The sequence below is a fragment of the Ambystoma mexicanum genome, chromosome 1p (assembly GCF_040938575.1).
Source record: "Ambystoma mexicanum isolate Mex_15411 chromosome 1p, UKY_AmexF1_1, whole genome shotgun sequence".
Lineage (NCBI taxonomy): Eukaryota > Metazoa > Chordata > Amphibia > Caudata > Ambystomatidae > Ambystoma > Ambystoma mexicanum.
In genome coordinates, this window is record NC_090921.1 from 162,476,512 (window position 1) to 162,494,594 (window position 18,083).

The window sequence follows — 18,083 nt, forward strand, 5'->3', positions numbered from 1 at the left end:
ACCAGAGGAGCGGATTCAATGCAATAGGTTAGGCCAAAGTCAAGGGGCTAAAGTATTATATAGGATAAAACAGTTCTGGTAGTTAAACGGAAAAGTCTTTGCCAAAGTTCTCAGAAGTAGTTCGTAAAAAAAAAAGGATTCATGAATTGGGTTACAAGCGGACTAGGCCTGCAAGTTGCCAAAGTTTCAAGCACTTTCGCAGTGAGAGGTAAGTTCTGTCGGTCAGGTTTTCACAGTACCTTACAATGAAGAAAAAGATGCAGCGGAGGACGTCTGATCCCAGCAGTTCCTGCAGATCTCGCTGTTCCGGAGCCTCAGTCGTGGGGACAAGAGGGAGGACGTTGGGGGATTCCGGCACTGCACTGTGACTGGTCAAAGCTGGCACTTGGCAAATCTTCAATTCCGGTAGCTGTAGACAAACACACAAACTGGTGTCCCTCTCCCTGGCTATTCAGTTTCCTGCAGCACTCTAAGGAACATACAACCAGTTACGAGAATGGTATCCAGGTGGCTTACTAGTTGATTGGTCCCACCAACTCAAACGGAGAAGTCGTCCTTGCAGGGCTTCTCTGTCGAGATGAACTTGGCGATTCCGACCTGCAGCAGGGCTTCACCAGGCAAACCAACGGTCCAGAAGTTGCAGCAGCTGTCCTCTTCAAGCTTGTCTTCTGTTCTTTTGTTCCAGTGGTTGACTCTGCCTTCCAAGCCAAGAGACTCGCCTTTTATCCAGTTTCCTCCCATTCATTCCAGCCCAGCTGCCACTCACCCAGAAGGGCGGCTGTCCTTGCCGGACAGCCAGCCAGCCAATCACACCAGAGTGCATTTGGGTCTCCTAGGAAACTAAGCACAGGGGGTTTTAGGCACCTCCCTCACTTCCTGCCCACCCCAGACACTCGAGTCCAGAAGCCTGCCAAAGGCGATGAAACAAAGGGACCAAACCTGGAATGGCGAGCAGAGCAAAACTCTAGAAGGACCCTTCCACAAAGAAATGGCGAAAAAAGAAGACCAGGACCTGTTTAAACAAAGGGGGCTCAAACGCCATCTTGAAAAACATGGCTCCCGCGATTTAACGCTACCGGTGTTCGTGGTCGGTGTTAGGGAGAATTCTCATAAATGTGCTAATTCCCCTTCACCTTAGAGACCCCCAGCAAATTTGCTGGATTTTGAGGACTTGATTATTTTTACCTGGAAAGAGTGTAAGCCTTTTTCCCCACTAATGTATTTTGATGTGTGTTTTACTCTTTGATTGTGGAGTTTTAAGATAACTCCATAGGCATCTTTTCATGTGCGTTACACAGCACCCTCAGTGCAGTGACACAGGGATGTCTTTTTAGACTTCCCAAAGGTTTAAATACCTTCTCTGGGATAAACTAATGTTTCCGAGAGAATTTAAGGTTAAATTGACTTTACTAGTCTTTTTAAATTCCTAGACAAAGCGCACACTATCTTCCTATAGAGTGCCGGAGGCGTTACCTAATATCCCCTGTGTCTAGAAACTCCTGTAGCTGTCAAATGTTACCCTTCGAAATGGCTGGTGGCAGTGGTTTTAGAACAAACTACCATGATTTTTCCCGACCGCGAACACTGGTAGCTAAAAATTGCAAGAGCCACGTTTTTCAAGATGGCACCTTAAGCCCCTTTGTTTAAACAGGTCCTGGTCTTCTTATTTCGCCATTTCTTTTTGGAAAGGTCCTTCTAGTGTTTGTCTCCGCGCGCCAAACCAGGTTTGGTCCATTTGTTTCCATGCCTTTGGCGGGCTTCAGGACTGAAGACCGCCTCTGGCGTTTGAGTGTGTGGGGTGTGCAGGAAGTGAGGGAGGTGCCCGAAACTCCCTGTGCTGAGTCTCCTAGTAGACCAATATGCACTCCTTGCGTGATTGGCTGGCTGACTGTCCGGCAAGGACAGCCACCATGCTGGGCGAGTGGCAGCTAGGCTGGAATGAATGGGAGAAACTGTTTAAAAGGCGAGTCTCCAAGACTGGAAAGCAGAGTCGACCACTGGAATGAAAGACCCGAAGAGGAGCTGGAAGAGGACGGCTGCTGCAACTCCTGGACCGTTGGTTTGCAGGAACAGTGAGATCTGCAGGAACTGCCAGGAACCAACGTCATCCGCTGCATCTTTTGCTTCATACTAAGCTACTGTGCCAACCCGATTGAGAGAACACGTCTCTCGCGGTGAAAGTTTGTGAAACTTTCCCAACTTGCAGGTCTAATCAGCTTGTGACTCAACGCATGATTCTTTTTCGTACAAACTACTTCTGAGAACTTTTGCAAAGCCTTTACCGGTTACTTCAAGAACTGCTCTTTCCTATCCAAGTCACTAGCCCATTGACTTTGGCCTAGGCCTATTGAACTGAAAATCGATTCCTGTAGTGAACCATAACTATTTGCACTGCCTATGAAAGTATTTGTGATCTATTCTATTATCTTGTGCCTTTGCCTTCCCATTCAAAGTGACTGACATGCCCTTTGGCTCCTATTTCAGGGGAGCTTACATTGTTCAGAAACGTATTGGTTTTGTGCTGAAGTATATTGGTGTATAATAAATTGCCTCCTTTTAGTGAATGTTTTCTAAATGATTCTGTAATAAATTTATAAGTGTTTTACCAAGAAACCTTGAGTGTAAGTGTCTAATTCAACCACTGGGATTGTGGGACATCTGTGTAACCTCTTGTACTGCTCACATCGCCTCTTGAGATAAGCCTGGCTGCTCAGCTCGCTACCACAAAACTGTGTGGTACAGACTTATACCAAAGGTTGGTTTTTGCTAACACCTGTAGTCCTAATTGTATGTGGTGGGAAAAACCTTTGTAGTTCTTTGTAAAACCACTGCCACCAGCCATTTAGATAGGAAAGGGTGGCATTTGACTGCTGCATGAGTATCTAGACACAGGGGAGACTAAGTAACCCCTCCAGCACTCTACTGTAAGATAGGGTGTGCTGGGTCTAGCAATTTAAAAAGACTAGTAAAGTCAATTTCACTTTACTTACTACTACTCTGGGAAACAGTAATTTATCCCAGAGAAGGTTATTAAACCTTGCGAAACCCTGAAAAGGTTTCCCTGTGCCACTGCACTGAAGGTGCTGTGTGACACACATGAAAAGATAATGCCTATGGAGTGGTCTAAAACTCCATAACCAAAGACAACACAAAAGTAAAACACACAGAATTAAAAGTTCGAAGTCCCAAAGTTTAGCAAAAGAGCTGGAGGGCTCTAAGGTGGGAGGGATATTTATGAGAATTCTTCCTACCACACTCCAATGCAAAGTAAATGAACCCTTTCCTGGGGGAAAGGCAAAGCACAAAGTCAGAGGTAAGAAGAGTCTTTCAGGGAGCCTGGACAGCCAATGTTGGTTGAACAAAAAGTCTAGGTGAGCTGAAGCACTTCTTGCAGGTAGGTAAAAAAGTCTTACAATGTTTTAGAAGTTTTTGTATAAAAATGAAAATCACTGTAGGGCCACAAGCTGGGCTTGTGAGGGGCAAAGCTGAAAGCAACTTTGCAAAAGCAACCAAGACCAGTCTCAACTGAGAACTAGCAAGGCAACACAAAAAGAGGTAAGTCCCCTTAGTTTTACAGTACCTTTGGTGAGAAGAAATCGGTTCTAGATGGCTTCTGTTCCTGTGTAGGTCCGCAGATCCTGTTCCTGGGCCTCAGTCGTGGGGACACGAGAGAGGACGTCTGGGGACTCCTGCACTGCGAATTGAAGTTCAGATCAGCAGCACTTCGCGGTTTCCGCTCCTCGTGACTCTCGCAAATAGCACCAACAAGGTTCTCAGATACCTTAACGGACTTTCCTTGCATCCAGGGTCCAGTGAAAGGGGATACATTGCATCTCCCCAGCACTCCACATAAGGTGGGGTGTGCTGGTTTCACCTAACAAAATGTAAAAGGGATCCAAATATCCCTTCTACCCTTGGGAACTGTAGTGTGGAAAAAGGTTCCCACTCACTCAGGTATTAATGAAAAATATCCCACTAATAAAGCAAAAAAAAAAAAGTTCTGGGGCTGAACCAGGAAAGGAACATTTTACCAGTTCTGGGCAAATCTTATTTCTGAGAATTCTCCAACACCCTCGAAGGAGGACTTACCAAGCCTAAGCCACCTCAACAGAGTGCTGGACCCCAGAAGCAAGTCCACAAGGTGTCCAAGAACTGCGGCGGTGCGCTTTACGAGTAGCTGTAACCGCAAAGTGCTGCTGATCTGAAGTGTGCCCATTGCAGCTGCTGACCTTCAAACCATAGTGCAGAAGTCCCCAGACATCCTCCCTCTTGTCCCCATAACTGAGGCAGAGGAACAACAGGATCTACAGGACCTGTTGGAACCTTTTCTCTAGGGGTACTTACCTCTTGTTGTGTGTAGCTTTCTTGCTCTCACTGGAGACATGCATTTGCTGCCCTTTGCAGAGTTGCTTGCATCTTTGCTTTCCACAAGCCTCCCAGCTTGTGGCCCAACAGTGATTCTTTTACTACAAAAACTCTTTAACATTGTGCAAGACTTTTGTGCTATCTTCAAGAAGTGCCTCAGCTCCCCAAGACTTTGCTCAATCGACATTGGCTGCCCTGCAGACTCTTCTTACCCTCTGACTTTGTGTTTAACTGTGCCGCAAAAAGTCATACATACTTTAGTTATATAGCTGGGAAAGGGTTAACCTATATTTCATTTGGGGTTGTGAAGTACTTACCGTAGTGCATTTTAAAGGGGTGTGTGTGTGTGTGTGTAGCTTAATTCTAATGGCAGAGGTGTTTGTGTTATATGTTAGTGCAGGGTGTGTGAAGCAAGTCCTGCATTCTGCTAAATTGTGAAGGTGCAGTGTGCTGTACAAACAACAATGTCTACTTCTGGGGTTCCATCCATGCACAAGGAGCAGTACTACGTTTCACAAGCGATATAAATGCCTGATGAATGCATAATACTACTCCTCTGAGAAGTTCTTAGAGAGATTGCCATTCCTAGTTCCTTCTAGTGCGAAACCAAGGTTCCCATTTCATGGTTACATGCGGCAGCCTGGCCAACCGTCCAGTGCTTTAGAGTTATATGCAATGCCAAACACGAGCAAGGGCTCCGTGGTGCCTGACTGCCCTACTAAGGGATGAGCAGCACGATTTTACCAAGGTGCATTTTAAGTGTGATGCACTGCCCACCCTCCAAGCCCCAGTACCCATCCTCCCGTATTAAAGCCCTGTACAAAACATCAAGTAAACAGAGTGAAATACTCCAGTCCAAGCAGTAGATGGCGGCCTATGCATAGCATCTAAGCTTAACAGTCACATGCTGTAAAAATGGTCATACCACTCTAGTGCTCCTTGTTAGGAGTACATGAGCTTTATCACAGAAATTCAACACTCTGAGTGGGACAGAGGTGAGAACATTGAAGAGTAAGGGAAGGACAGGCTTCGAGAAAGCTTGGCTAGCAAGTACAGCCCAAGAGATCCATGTGGCAAGAACAGAGATGGACGCCCATGCAAATGCTGCAACATTACATCATGATGTGCTCACAGTTGTATGGGCACGTGTAGCTGTGTGGTTAATGATATTTTTTGCAAACAGTTGTCAACCAAACTTCGGTTCTATGCCTCCCAGAAAAGACCATTTCAGATGACAAATCATAAATGTAATGTCCGCAACCCCAAATAGTGGGAAGTCCTGTGATTATTTCTGGGCTCTCTAACTCAATTCCCAAAAGAAGTGAGGGTCAAAGGGGAATTTCCTAGGACCGTGTGGACACTCCGTATGTCCAGGAATGTCTGTTAGATGCAGAAAGATACACGGCTTACCAGTTCACCGCTCTTCTCCAGCTCAGGGTGGACTGTCCCCTTCAGACTGAGGCCTGTGCTGAATCCTGCTTTCCTGGGAAGAGAGTGTTCAATATAAGTTAAAAGCCGACGAGCCCTAATGCTCCCAAGATGTAATACAATTAACAAATGATCCCACTAGTGGTTTGCGGAGTGCCCTACGTACATGCGACAAATGTCCTCTCCAGCATCGGCAAGCTAGACTATCTCCTTTGACCTGCACCTTAGCCTGCCGTAGTTGAACCTCACCCTCTCCCCTACTAACCACTTGGCTGTGTGCCCCACCCTTCTCATCCCTTCAGAGCTTCAACCTTCAACCAACTTCCCACCATGCTCTTCCTCGTGAACCTAGAAGGCAAACTTACCGCTTGATCCGCTTGCTGACCTCATCCATAAGGAATCCAGCATTCCCCAGTGGGTTTTTCATTGCTTTCTGTAATCCTTTCAGATGGTTTCCTGCGTTCTGTGAAAAAAGTAGTATGCTTGTTTACTCCCAGGACATCCGAACTCAGTGATGCAAAGGAAAGGCTGCATGGCTGAAGCAGGTGAACAGGGGCCAAGGGTAACCAAAGTAGGATTCCGAGTGGGAAAAGACTGCCATAGAACAACCCGTCTCACTTGAATTTCTGTCCTTTGCACTAGGAATTACGAGAGTATATGGGGTGCTTATGACCTATGCAAGACCTGACAACATAGAACCATTGTGAAATACTCCACACTGAATTCGACCAGTCTTCAGACCTTAACATGCTTAGCCAACCTGATGGTTCTTTCCCAAAAAGACCAGGCAATTCAGATTTTGAGGGGGATGCTTGCTTTCCCTCCTTCAAGACACCCTAAACTCACTCACCTCAAATCTAGGACTATCAACTCCACTCTCATGGCAAATGACCTAGCTGAATATTTCACTGCAAGCATTCCCAAGTGTACAGGCTCTCCGGACCTTCCTCACAGTCCCTCCTCCTACATTCTACCCTCTGCTTACTCTACCATCATCCTCTGTCTCGATGTCACACTAATACTGTACAAGTCCGTTAGGACAGTTTTTCTGAAGTCCAACTAAGGGCTTAGTAAAACCATTCAAATGAGGCAGTACAAGACTCCTCTCTTAGTATAAGGCTGTAACACCTCAGTTCATGGTACAGTAGACAAGAGCAGCCAGGCTCATCTTAGGAGGGAGAGAGAGGGTGTTAGGCAAGATTGTATGCAGTACCCTTAGGGTGCACTACAACAACCCTGACCTCCTGGCAGTAGTAACCCAACCTTTGGTATAAGTCTGTACTACACAGGTTGGAAGTGTGGACAAGTAGCCAGGCCCATCTCAAGAGGGGTCAATGTGAGTTGTAGGGGAGTTACACAGAGGTTCACAGTGACAAGTATTCAAGCAGACACACACAGGGTTTCTTGATAAAAACAATTATTAATTTATTTACCAGTTAGTTTATATAAGCCTTCTTCACAATGGGGCACTGTAAAACACCACACAAATATACTTCAACATTATATACTCTTACAAGTTCAGAATCAGTAAATACCCCTTTGGGATGCCATACAGCAGAGACCTATACCCACAAGTGACTTCAATTGCTAGAGTGCTGTTGACATTAATGTATTACTGTTGGCATTCAGCATTTAGTTAAGAACAAGTAAAAAGGTAAACGATTATTAGAGCAGACAAGATACCACATACATTTCTTAAGCAGGCAAATACTTTTAGATCCCCCCCCAATAAGAGTCATTCAGTTAAAGCAGGCTAAACTAAAGTCAATAGGCAAGAGTCTATATGGGCTGATTCACTTCTTTGAATGTAATTAGAAAAGTATTTGCACAATGTTTCAGAAGTCTTTGAAGAAAGATGAATCAATCTAGGGCCACAAACTGATAAACTTGTGAGTAGTAGAAGATGCAAGCAACTCTACAGCAAAAGTAAAGGTAATAGACTTTGTACAGTACCATTAAAATGAAGAAAAAATGCAGATGACGACTTCTGTTCCTGTGCAGCTCTGCAGATGTCACTATTCCTGGGCATCAGTCGTGGGGATAAGAGGGAGGACGTCGGAGGACTCCTGCACTGCACTGGGACGGACAAAGCTTGCAACTGGCAAACTTAACTTTCAGTGGCTGTTCAGTGTTTGAGCCCCTTGTGTCTACCGCAAATAGCAACACTGCGGTTCCTGGCTGTCGAGATGGACTTTCCTTGCTTGTGGGATCCCGCAATCTGTTGAGGGGCTACGGCTCGGTAAGTCCTGCTTCCTGGGAGCCCAGACGATCTTCCTGGAGCTCTTGGCCAACTTAAAAGCAACGCACAGAAACTGGTGTTCCTCTCCCTGGCTCTACAGTTTCCAGCAGCAACTCTATGGTAATTCAACCAGCTCCGAGATGGCTGTCCAGGTGGCTTACTTTGGAGTCGATTGGTCCCACCAGCTCAGCGGGGAGAAGTCGTCCTTGCAGGGGCTTCTCAGTCGATGCGAACTTGGCGTTTCAGCACTGCAGCAGGGCTTCACCGGGCAAATCAACTGTCCAGGAGTTGCAGCAGGCGTCCTCTTCAAGTTCTACTTCGGTTCCTTCGTCCAGTGGTCGACTCTGCCTTCCAAGCCAAAAGACTTGCATTTATACAGTTCTCTCCCTTTCATTCCAGCCCAGCTGTCAGTCACCCAGCAGGGTGGCTGTCTTTGCCGGACAGTCAGCCAGCCAATCATCACAGATTGCATTTGGATCTCCTAAGGGACTAAGCACAGGGAGTTTCAGGCACCTTCTCATTTCCTGCCTACCATAGACACCCTGGAGCCAGAGGCGGTCTTCATTCGTGAATCCCGTCAAAGACAAAACAAACAAAGGGACCAAACCTGGTTTGACGCACAGAGTAAATCTCAAGAAGGACCTTACCACAAAGAAATGGCGAAAAAAGAAGAAAATCCTTGGGTGCTTTACTGCAGCTGCAAACGCAAGCCACGGTAAATGCACACCACGGTAGTAAAAGCAAAACCACTGTCACCAGCCATGAAGTGAGGAAAGGGTAACATAAAAAATGTTACATGCGAAGCTAGACAAAGTGGATACTAAGTAACCCCTCCAGCACCCTATTGTAAAATAGTGGGTGCTGGGTCCAGAAAGTTACAAAATGTAAGTAAAGTCAATTTCACTTTACTGCTCTGGGAAACAGTAGTTTATCCCAGAGAAGGTATTTAAACCATGGGGAAATCCAAGAGACTTCCATGTGTCACTGCACTAAAGTTGCTGTGTGCCACAATGTAAAAGATGATGCCTATGGAGTTTGTCAGACTCCACAACCTAAAGAAACAGAGTACAAAAAATCACATTAAAATACAGAGTGGGAACTTCTACCCAGAAGGTAGGTTCATTGACCGCCAAACATGGAAACAAGGGCACACCAGATCCGCCTTGGAGACCCTCCAATACTATAGACTACGGGCAGCGTTCCGTACTACATGGCCCTCATTTCCTGATGAGCCCCCGGATAACCCGGCGATCGCATACATTGCCAACTCAGGAAGCTCCTCACCTGCATATGTTTTTGACCTATAGGGAGCTATCTGGGTTTTGGGAAGGCATCTTGAAAACACTCTCTGACATAACTGTGGTTGACCCTGACCCCCTGGCGGTTCTGTTTGGGGTCTGGAAAACCGATGAAACCAGACGCTTAGCTAAATTCCTAAATATAAGCTGTATGATTGCCAAAAAGTGTATACTCCAGAGCTGGAAAAGCCCCTCTCCCCCGGTCTTTCAGAAATGGTTGCGCTTACTCACCTGGTCATGAAATTGCGAGGAAGAATACTGGTCTATGCTCCCCGCCCAATCTCGCCCCAGGAACATTTTGGGCTGAATTCAACGCTTACCTTAGCATCCAAAGCGAGGGCACTCCCGAATCTGGTCTGTCCCCTGCCCCGCCGGGCTCTGATCCCACTGCGTGAGGCCCTACTTTTTTTGCTCCTTTTCAGGTACCGCTCAGTTGTCAATGCTGTGATTGCTATATCCTTTTTGGTGTGCTGCTCTATGATGTAACTGCTATGTATTTGTTGCCTTATGTGTGTGCCTTGTGTACCTCTGCCATCAAAAATAAAAGTTTAAAAAAAAATAAATACAGAGTGGGAAAAAGGGTCTCACTCTCTCCAGGTAAAAAAATTAATAAATCCAAGTCCTCAAATTCCAGCAAAGTTGCTGGGGGTCTCTAATGTAGAGGGAATTGGCACATTTCTGAGAATTCTCCCTAACATAGGGCTGTAGAATCAGTAAACGGAAATGGCAATACAAATGGTACAAAGAAACACTGACCCTATGTATTATGGAAATAAAGGATTTATTTAAATACAGGTAGGCCCAGATAAATATAGGGGTAAGTAAGTACTATCACACCTTATATGTAATCACAAATATGAAAACACAACACTATACTTGAAGGTACACAGACCAAAGTATAAACCTTATTTGGAAAACCGAACACTAGTTGTAGGGAGTGAAAACGTTTTCATACACATTCAGTATAGGTTACACCTATACTTGGGGAGTAAAAACCAATGGTTACTTTCACAATTACATTCAGTAATGCAAGGGCAGTAGACCCTACCAGTTGTACAATGACTCTCAGTGCAAATCACATAATCAACTGGACAATATACTTCTTGTGAATAGTGGAACACTTATTCCAGGTACAGTAAAAACCTACAACTACTTTTGTGATAACACAGTTATACTAGGAGAGTAAAACCCAAGGATGTAATATTCAATTACAGGTGCTTTGAGATCAGTGAAACACAGCTTGAGATAAGCAGTAACTCTTGTAACTTATTTTTGCAATGGCAAACAGCTAACCCAAGATAGGGAAAACCCACATACTTTTTTATTCTCACAAGGAATCCAGGATAGATCTTTCGCAGCTATGCAAGTAACTGATAGGACTTATAAGGGACATTTAGATCCACAGACACTGGATTAGATAGCACGGGGAAAGTAAACACTAATGTTACACTTTACTGAATGACTCAAAGTTATTCTAGGTAGGCAGCAATTTAATACAGACTTATTATGGGCAGGCTAACAGCAAGTCAGAGGAAGCAAGACCAAGTTGGGGGAACCCTGATGCAATTATCCTAACAGGAATAATCTGGTGAAACCAACATTACTTTTGGGAAGAGGCACAACCTAATCACAGGTGAGTAATATACCTACACATCTACTTTCTATTAGTATGGCAAAACGGTTTCTAATGAAAGAAAGATGGTAACCATACTTTTAACAATAGTGCATCACACATCCAAGGTAAGTAATAAGTTTTGTAACTATTCACCCTTAGAGTTACAGTTACCAACCAACTCTTTTACAAATAAGTAACTTTTCAACACTTCTTTTCTTTTCTAGGCAAAAGGCCCAATACCTTAAAAGTTTTTCCCTTATTCTTGGAGCACGAGTGCTCTCAGTGGCAGAAGGGGGGTCACTAGGATCTAGTGACTAACAGGCAGTGTCAGGATAGGTTCTTAAGTAGCAAAAGTCAGAGTTCCTTAAGAAAACTGGGCAAACAGGTAAGTACTGTACTTTATTAGAAGAGGGTCCAGGGGCTTTGCAGAAGACACCCTAGCAGGATTCTAGCAGTGGGACTGGGTGTACTGGACGAGGGACCTCCCAATCTCAGAAAACACCACATAGCTACACAGAAATCCTAACAGGCTTAAGGTAAGTACATACCCAAGCCAACACAGTAACTCAGCATTGAAGAAGATTTTGCAGCAGGAGGATTTTAAGATCTGCAGCCAAATACCTGGTCAGTGAATTCCTTGTCGTGGTAACAGAAAACAAGACCTCAAAGATCTTTGCAGCAGGGATCAAGGAAGAAGGCTCTAGGCAAGGTTTTCTGAGCGGCTGTATGCGGTTCTGCGGATTTGGCGCCTTTTCAGAAAATCACGGTTGAATTCTTGACGTTACAAAGGTCCAGTACTCTGTTGAGGGGACTTTTCCGTCTCGATTCGTGTCTCTGGAGATCCACCAGGATGCCCACGAAGTTTCAGCGAGATTCGGAAGACTGTGCATCGCACAGTGGCTCGAGGTCCCATGGTATTGCGGGAATTGCAACAACGCAAGGTTGCAGCAACGCGTGGGATGGCTCAAAATGCAGATCTTCTTGTGTCTAGTGGGTCTCACAAGGCTCTGGGTCGTTGTTTTCGGAGTCACCAGGTCAATTGGAAGGAAGGGCTACAGCAGGATTCAGTTACACAGCAAGCTCTCTGGTTGCTGGGAATCGTTTCAGCCGCTTTTCCTTCATCATCCTCTTCAGTTTTGGTTCCAGTGGTCGACTTGACCTCAGCTACCAGGTTTGTGATATTAAACAGGAACTACAGCACAACTTCAGCATTCTCGCCCTGCATTTTACAGCCAGCCCCCCAACTGGCATTTGTCCCCATTCAGGCAAGGAGGAAGACAAAGGGCTAAGGAATGTTGGACTCTTCCCTCGCTCCCTGCCTTCACAGACAGACTGGAGCCTGGGCGGGGAGTCGAGGCGACTCCCGCCAAAAATAAAAATCACACAAAGGGATTTCCCACCCTGGATGTCAGGGGAAGGAACAAGAAACGACAAGAAACACTAAAATGGCAAAAAAAGAAGACAGGGGCCATTTTGGTAAAATGAGCCCCCTTAGGTGCCTTTACTGCAGCTGTGAACACAGCCCGCGGTAAAGGTGCACCAAATTAACACAAGGTATCACTGCCACCAGTAAGCTTGTCCCTGTAACAAAATTGTTACAGTTTTAATGTGAAAGGGGATACACTATATCTCCCCAGCACTCCACATACGGTGGGTGTTAGGCAAGACTTTGTGCAGTACTCTTTGGGTGCACTACAATAACTTTGACCTCCTAGCAATAGGGACCCAACCTTTGGTATAAGTCTGAACTACACAGGTTGGTAGTGTGGCTAAGCAGCCAGGCTTGTCTCAAGATGGGTCAATGCGAGCAGTAATGTTGTGACACAGTTTCACAGTACAGCTATTCCAATAAACACTTACACTCAAGGTTTCTTGATAAAACAATTATTAATTTATATCACAGTCCCTTGTATAAGCCTTCTTCAGAAGGGAGCAATATATAGACTTATAATACACTTCAAACCCACTGTGTTTCTCTAAATCAAATGATTCCCATTGGGGATGTTACACAGACCCTTCCTACACCCTAAATTGATTGAAATAGCTAGGACACTGTGGATATTGATTCATCACTGGTATATTTAGAGCAATACAGAGTTTGGTGTACATGATAGAGGACTAAAACAAAGGTTAACAAATCCTTCACAAGCTGGTAAGTACTTTTAACAACCTTCCAAAGCAGAGTAAATTAACCCTTTCCTAGGGGAAAGACCAAAGCACAAAGTCAGAGGTAAAGAGTAGTCTCTCAGGGAGCCAGGACAGCCAATGTTAATTGCACAATGTCAAGGGGAGCTGAAGATCTTTGCAGGTAGACAGAGGTCGAAGTGGGCGGGAGCGGTGCTCCTATACTTTTTGTTTTTAAGTTTCACTGTTCCTATACTTTTATTTTAAAAAGAACCATTCTGGAATGGTTTAGTTTTAAAATAAAAATGTAGGAAGAAGTCGAAGCTTGAACTTCAGTCCACTGCACTGAACATTCCCTTAAATAGCAGGCGTGTTTGTTTGGGGGTATGGATTGTGTGTGGGAGGAGGCACAGCAATGGGGTTTGTGTGGAGTGGGGATAGGCCAGCAGGGAACATAGTTCCACTACTTCTTTTTGAACACTTCTACCACTGCAGGTAGGTAAACAGTCTTGCAAAGTTTTTAGAAATTATTGTTGAAAATAGAATACTTGTAGGGCCACAAGCTTGGAGGCTTGTGAGGGGCAAAGCTTTAGCAACTCTGCAAGGGCAACCAAGACACGTCTCAACTGAGAGCAAGTAAGGCTACACAACAAGAGGTAAGTTCTCTTAGACTTTACAGTACCTCTGGTTAGAAGAAATACTTCCAGCTGGCTTCTGTTCCTGTACAGCTCTGCAGATCCTGTTGTTCCTGGGCCTCAGTCGTGGGGACAAGAGGGAGGACGTCTGGGGGCTCCTGCTCTGCAATTGGAAGGTCAGCAGCGGCAATGGACAAACCTCAATTCAGCGGTCCTTCAGTTTTTCAACTCCTTGCATCTGACAGCAAATAGCAACACTGCAGTTCTCGAATACAACTTCAGACTTTCTTTGCATCTGGGGTCCTTCACTCTGTTGCAGTGGCTCAGGCTTGGTCAGTCCTGTTTCAGGGAATTCCGGAGGATCTTCATGGCTCCCGGGTCCGACGCTTCAGCACAGTAGAAGGGCTTCACCAGGCAAACCAATGGTCCAGAAGTTGCAGCAGGCGTCTCTTCCAAGTTCTTCTTCGGATTCCTTCGTCCAGTGGTTGATGCTGCCTTCCAAGTTGCTGCCTTCCAAGCCAAAAGCTTCGCCTTTTATGCAGGTTTCTCCCATTCATTCCAGCCTAGCTGTCAACCACACAGTAGGGTGGCCTTCCATTGCCAGACAGCCAACCGGCCAATCACCTTTCGGTGCATTCCTGTAACCAAGGGGATTAACACAGGGAGTTTCGGGCACCTTCCTCTTTTTCTGCCAGCCATATTGGAGCCAGAGGGAGGATTCACTCATGAATCCCGCCAAAGACAAAACTAACAGAGAGACCAAATCTGGTTTGGTACGCAGAGTAAGAAATGCCGAAAAAAGGAGACCGGGGCAATTTTGACAAAATGGGCACCCATGGGTGCCTTACTGCTGCTGCAAACGCAGCTCACAGTAAAAGCATACAATGGGAGTAAAAAGTAAACCACTGCCACCAGCCATTAATTGTAGAAAGGGTAACATAAAAATGTTACATGAGAAATCAGACAAAGGGGATACTAGGTAACCCCTCCAGCACCCTATGGTAAGATAGTGTGTGCTGGGTCTAGAAAGTTACAAAATGATAGTAAAGTCAATTTCACTTCACTGCTCTTGGAAACAGTATTTTCACTAAGAGAAGGTATTTAAACCTTTGGGAAATCTAAGACTTCCCTGGGAAATCTAAGAGACTTCCCTGTGCCGCTGCTGTGTACTGTGTGTTTCAATGCAAAGATTATGCCTATGGAGTTTGTTATGGAGAATTCTCAGAAATGTGCCAATTCCTCTTTACCTTAGAGACCACCAGCAACTTTGCTGGATTTTGAGGACTTTGATCCTTTACCTGGAGAGAGTGTGACCCTTTTTCCCCACTCTCTCATGTATTTTAATCTGATTTGAAGCTCTGTTTCTTTTGGTTGTGGAGTCTGACAAACTGCATAGGCATCATCTTTTACATTGCGTCACACAGCACCTTCAGTGCAGTGGCCCCGGGAAGTCTTTCAGATTTCCCAAGGTTTAAATACCTTCTCTTAGATAAACTACGGTTTCCAATAGCAGTAAAGTGAAAATGACTTTACTTCCAATTGTAACCTTCTAGACCCAGCACAAACTATCTTACAATAGGGTGCTGGAGGGGTTACTTAGTATCCCCTTTGTCTAACTTCTCATGTAACAATTTTATGTTACTCTTTCCTCAACGAATGGCTGGTGGCAGTGGTTTACTTTTAACAACCGTGGTGAGCATTTACCGCGGGCTGCGTTAGCAGCTGCAGTAAAGCACCCATGGGTGCCATTTTGGTCAAAATGGCCCAGTTTTCTTTTTCGCCATTTAATTGCAGAAAGGTCCTTCTTGAGATTTACTCTGCACGCCAAACCAGGTTTGTTAGTTTTGCCTTTGGCGGGATTCACGAGTGAAGCCAGTCTCTGGTTCCAGGGTGTCTGGCGGGGGCAGGAAGAGAGGGAGGTGCCTGAAACTCCCTGTGCATGGTCTCCTAGGAGACAGGAATGCACCCTTAGGTGATTGGCCAGCTGGTTGTCCGGCAAGGACAGGCACCTTGCTGAGTGACCAACAGCTAGGCTGGAATGAATGGAAGAAACCTTCATAAAAGGTGAGGCTTTGTGGCTTGGAAGGCAGAGTTTACCAATGGACAAAGGAATCCGAAGAAGAACTTGAAGAGGATGCCTGCTGCAACTCCTGGACCGTTGGTTTGCCCAGTGAAGCCCTGCTGCTGTGCTGATACTTCAAATTCGTACCGACAAGAAGCCCCTGCAAGGACGACTTCTCCCTTTGAGTGGGTTGGACCAATCAACTCCAAAGTAAGCCATCTGGGCATCCTCTCGGAGCTGGTTGAAATTCCACTGCAGTTGCTGCTGGAACCGAATAGCCAGGGAGAGGAACACCAGATCGAGTGCGTTGCTTTTAAGCTGGCCAAGAGCTCCAGGAAGATCCTCCAGACTCCCAGGAAGCAGGGCCAAGACCAAGACCGAGCCTCGTCAGAGTGCGGGACCCCAGATGCAAGAAAAGCCCACCTCAACAGCCAGGAACTGCAATGTTGCTATTTGCAGTAGATGCGAGGAGCTGAAACACCGAACAGCCACTTGTTTGAAGATTACCGGTTGCGAGCGTTGACAGTCCCATTGCAGTGCAGGAGTCCCCAGAAGTCCTCCCTCTTGCATCACGACGGAGGCACAGGAACAGTGAGATCTGTTCCTGTGCAGCTCTGCAGAAGTCATCTACTGCACTTTCCCTTCAATCCCGAGGTACAGTCAAGTCTGAGAGAACTTACCTCTTGTTGTAGAGTTGCTTGCAGCTTCTACCCCTCAGAAGTCTAACAGCTTGTGGCCCTTCATTGATTCTTTTTCTTCAAAGATTTACAAAACATTGCAGGTAAGGAAGAAAAGTCTTTGCACAAAGAAGTGCTTCAGCTCATATTGACGTTTGCCCATTGAGTTTGGCTTAGCCTGTTCCACTGAACAACTCTTATTGGGGTATCTGAAAGTATCTGCCTGCTTAAGAATATTTGTGATCTCTTGTGTGTATAACCTTTTCCTTTGACTTATTCCTAAGTAATTCTAAATGCAACAATAAAATATTAATGTCCCCAGCACCCTAGCTACTGAAGTCACCTGAGGGTGTAGGTAGTGTATGTGGGCCATCCCAAAAGGGTACTTACTGATTTAGAAACTAAGAGTGTGTATTTTTTGAGTGTATTTGTGTGTTGCTTTATATTGCTCCCTTCTGAAGAAGGCTTATTCTAACTGACTGGTAAATAAATCAATCATTGTTTTGTCAAGAAACCTTGTGTGTAAGAGTTTATTTGAATACTTGTCACTGTGAATCTCTGTAACTCACCTACAGCTCACATTGACCCCTCTTGAGATGAGCCTGGCTGCTCCACATGCTACCAACCTGTGTAGTGCAGACTTGTACCAAAGGTTGGGTTTCAATAACTGCATACAATCTTGCCTAACAGTGGGACCAATGAACTCCAAAGCAAACCATCTGGACATCCTCTTGGAGCTGGCTGAAATTCCACTGCAGTTGCTGCTGGAACCAAATAACCAGGGAGAGGAACATCAGATCATCTGCATTGCTTTTAAGCTGGCCAAGAGCTCCAGGAAGATCCTCCGGACTCCTGGGAAGCAGGACTGACAAAGCACGAGACTCAGAGTGCGGGACCCCAGATTCAAGGAAAGCCTATCTCGACAGCCAGGAACTGCAGTGCTGCTATTTGCGGTAGACGCTAGGAGCTGAAACACTGAAGTGCCACTTATTTGAAGATTGCCGGTTGCGAGCAGTGACCGTCCCATTGCAGTGCAGGAGTACCCAGAGGTCCTCCCTCTTGTCCCCATGACAGAGGCCCAGGAACACCAGGATTTGCAGAGATGCACAGGAACAGAAGTCACCTGCTGCAATTTTCTACAACCTAAAGGTACAGTAAAGTCTGAGAAAACTTACCTCTAGGTGTGCCACCTTGCTTGCAGTTGGAGACTGGTCTTGGTTGCCCATGTAGAGTTGTTGACAGCTTCTTTACCTCACAAGCCTAATCAGCTTGTGGCTCTACTTTGAATTTCTTCTTATTCTACAAAGACTTCTAAAACATTGTGCAAGACTTTTACTTACCTGCAAGAAGTGCTTCAGTTCACCTTGACTTTTGCTAACTTAACATTGGCTGGCCGGGTTCCCTGAATGACTCTTCTCTCCTCTGCTTAGGTGTTGGTCTTCCTTCCAGGAAGGGGTTAACTCATTTTGCATTGGGGGGTTACAAATAGTACTTACCTGCTTCAGAATATTTGTGTGATCTCTTGTTTTGTTCTAATAACCTTTTTCCTTTGACATATTCCTAAGTCTGAGTCAAAAAGCAACAGTGATATATTAATGTCCCCAGCACCCTAACTACTGAAGTCACCCGAGGGTGTAGTT

The 18,083-nt window shown here is 45.5% G+C and overlaps 1 protein-coding gene across 2 annotated transcripts in view; it reads right to left on the reverse strand.

Annotated features, from left to right (window-relative positions):
- The window catches only part of ACADVL (acyl-CoA dehydrogenase very long chain), a 425,803-nt gene that overhangs the window by 96,627 nt on the left and 311,093 nt on the right, over positions 1–18,083 (reverse strand). For both annotated transcript variants that reach the window (XM_069645887.1, XM_069645896.1), the window contains 2 exons: positions 6,159–6,256; positions 5,776–5,848 (listed from right to left, as the gene is read on the reverse strand). In XM_069645887.1, the coding sequence (XP_069501988.1) occupies positions 5,776–5,848; positions 6,159–6,256 (171 nt within the window). The remainder of the gene's footprint in view (positions 1–5,775; positions 5,849–6,158; positions 6,257–18,083) is intronic.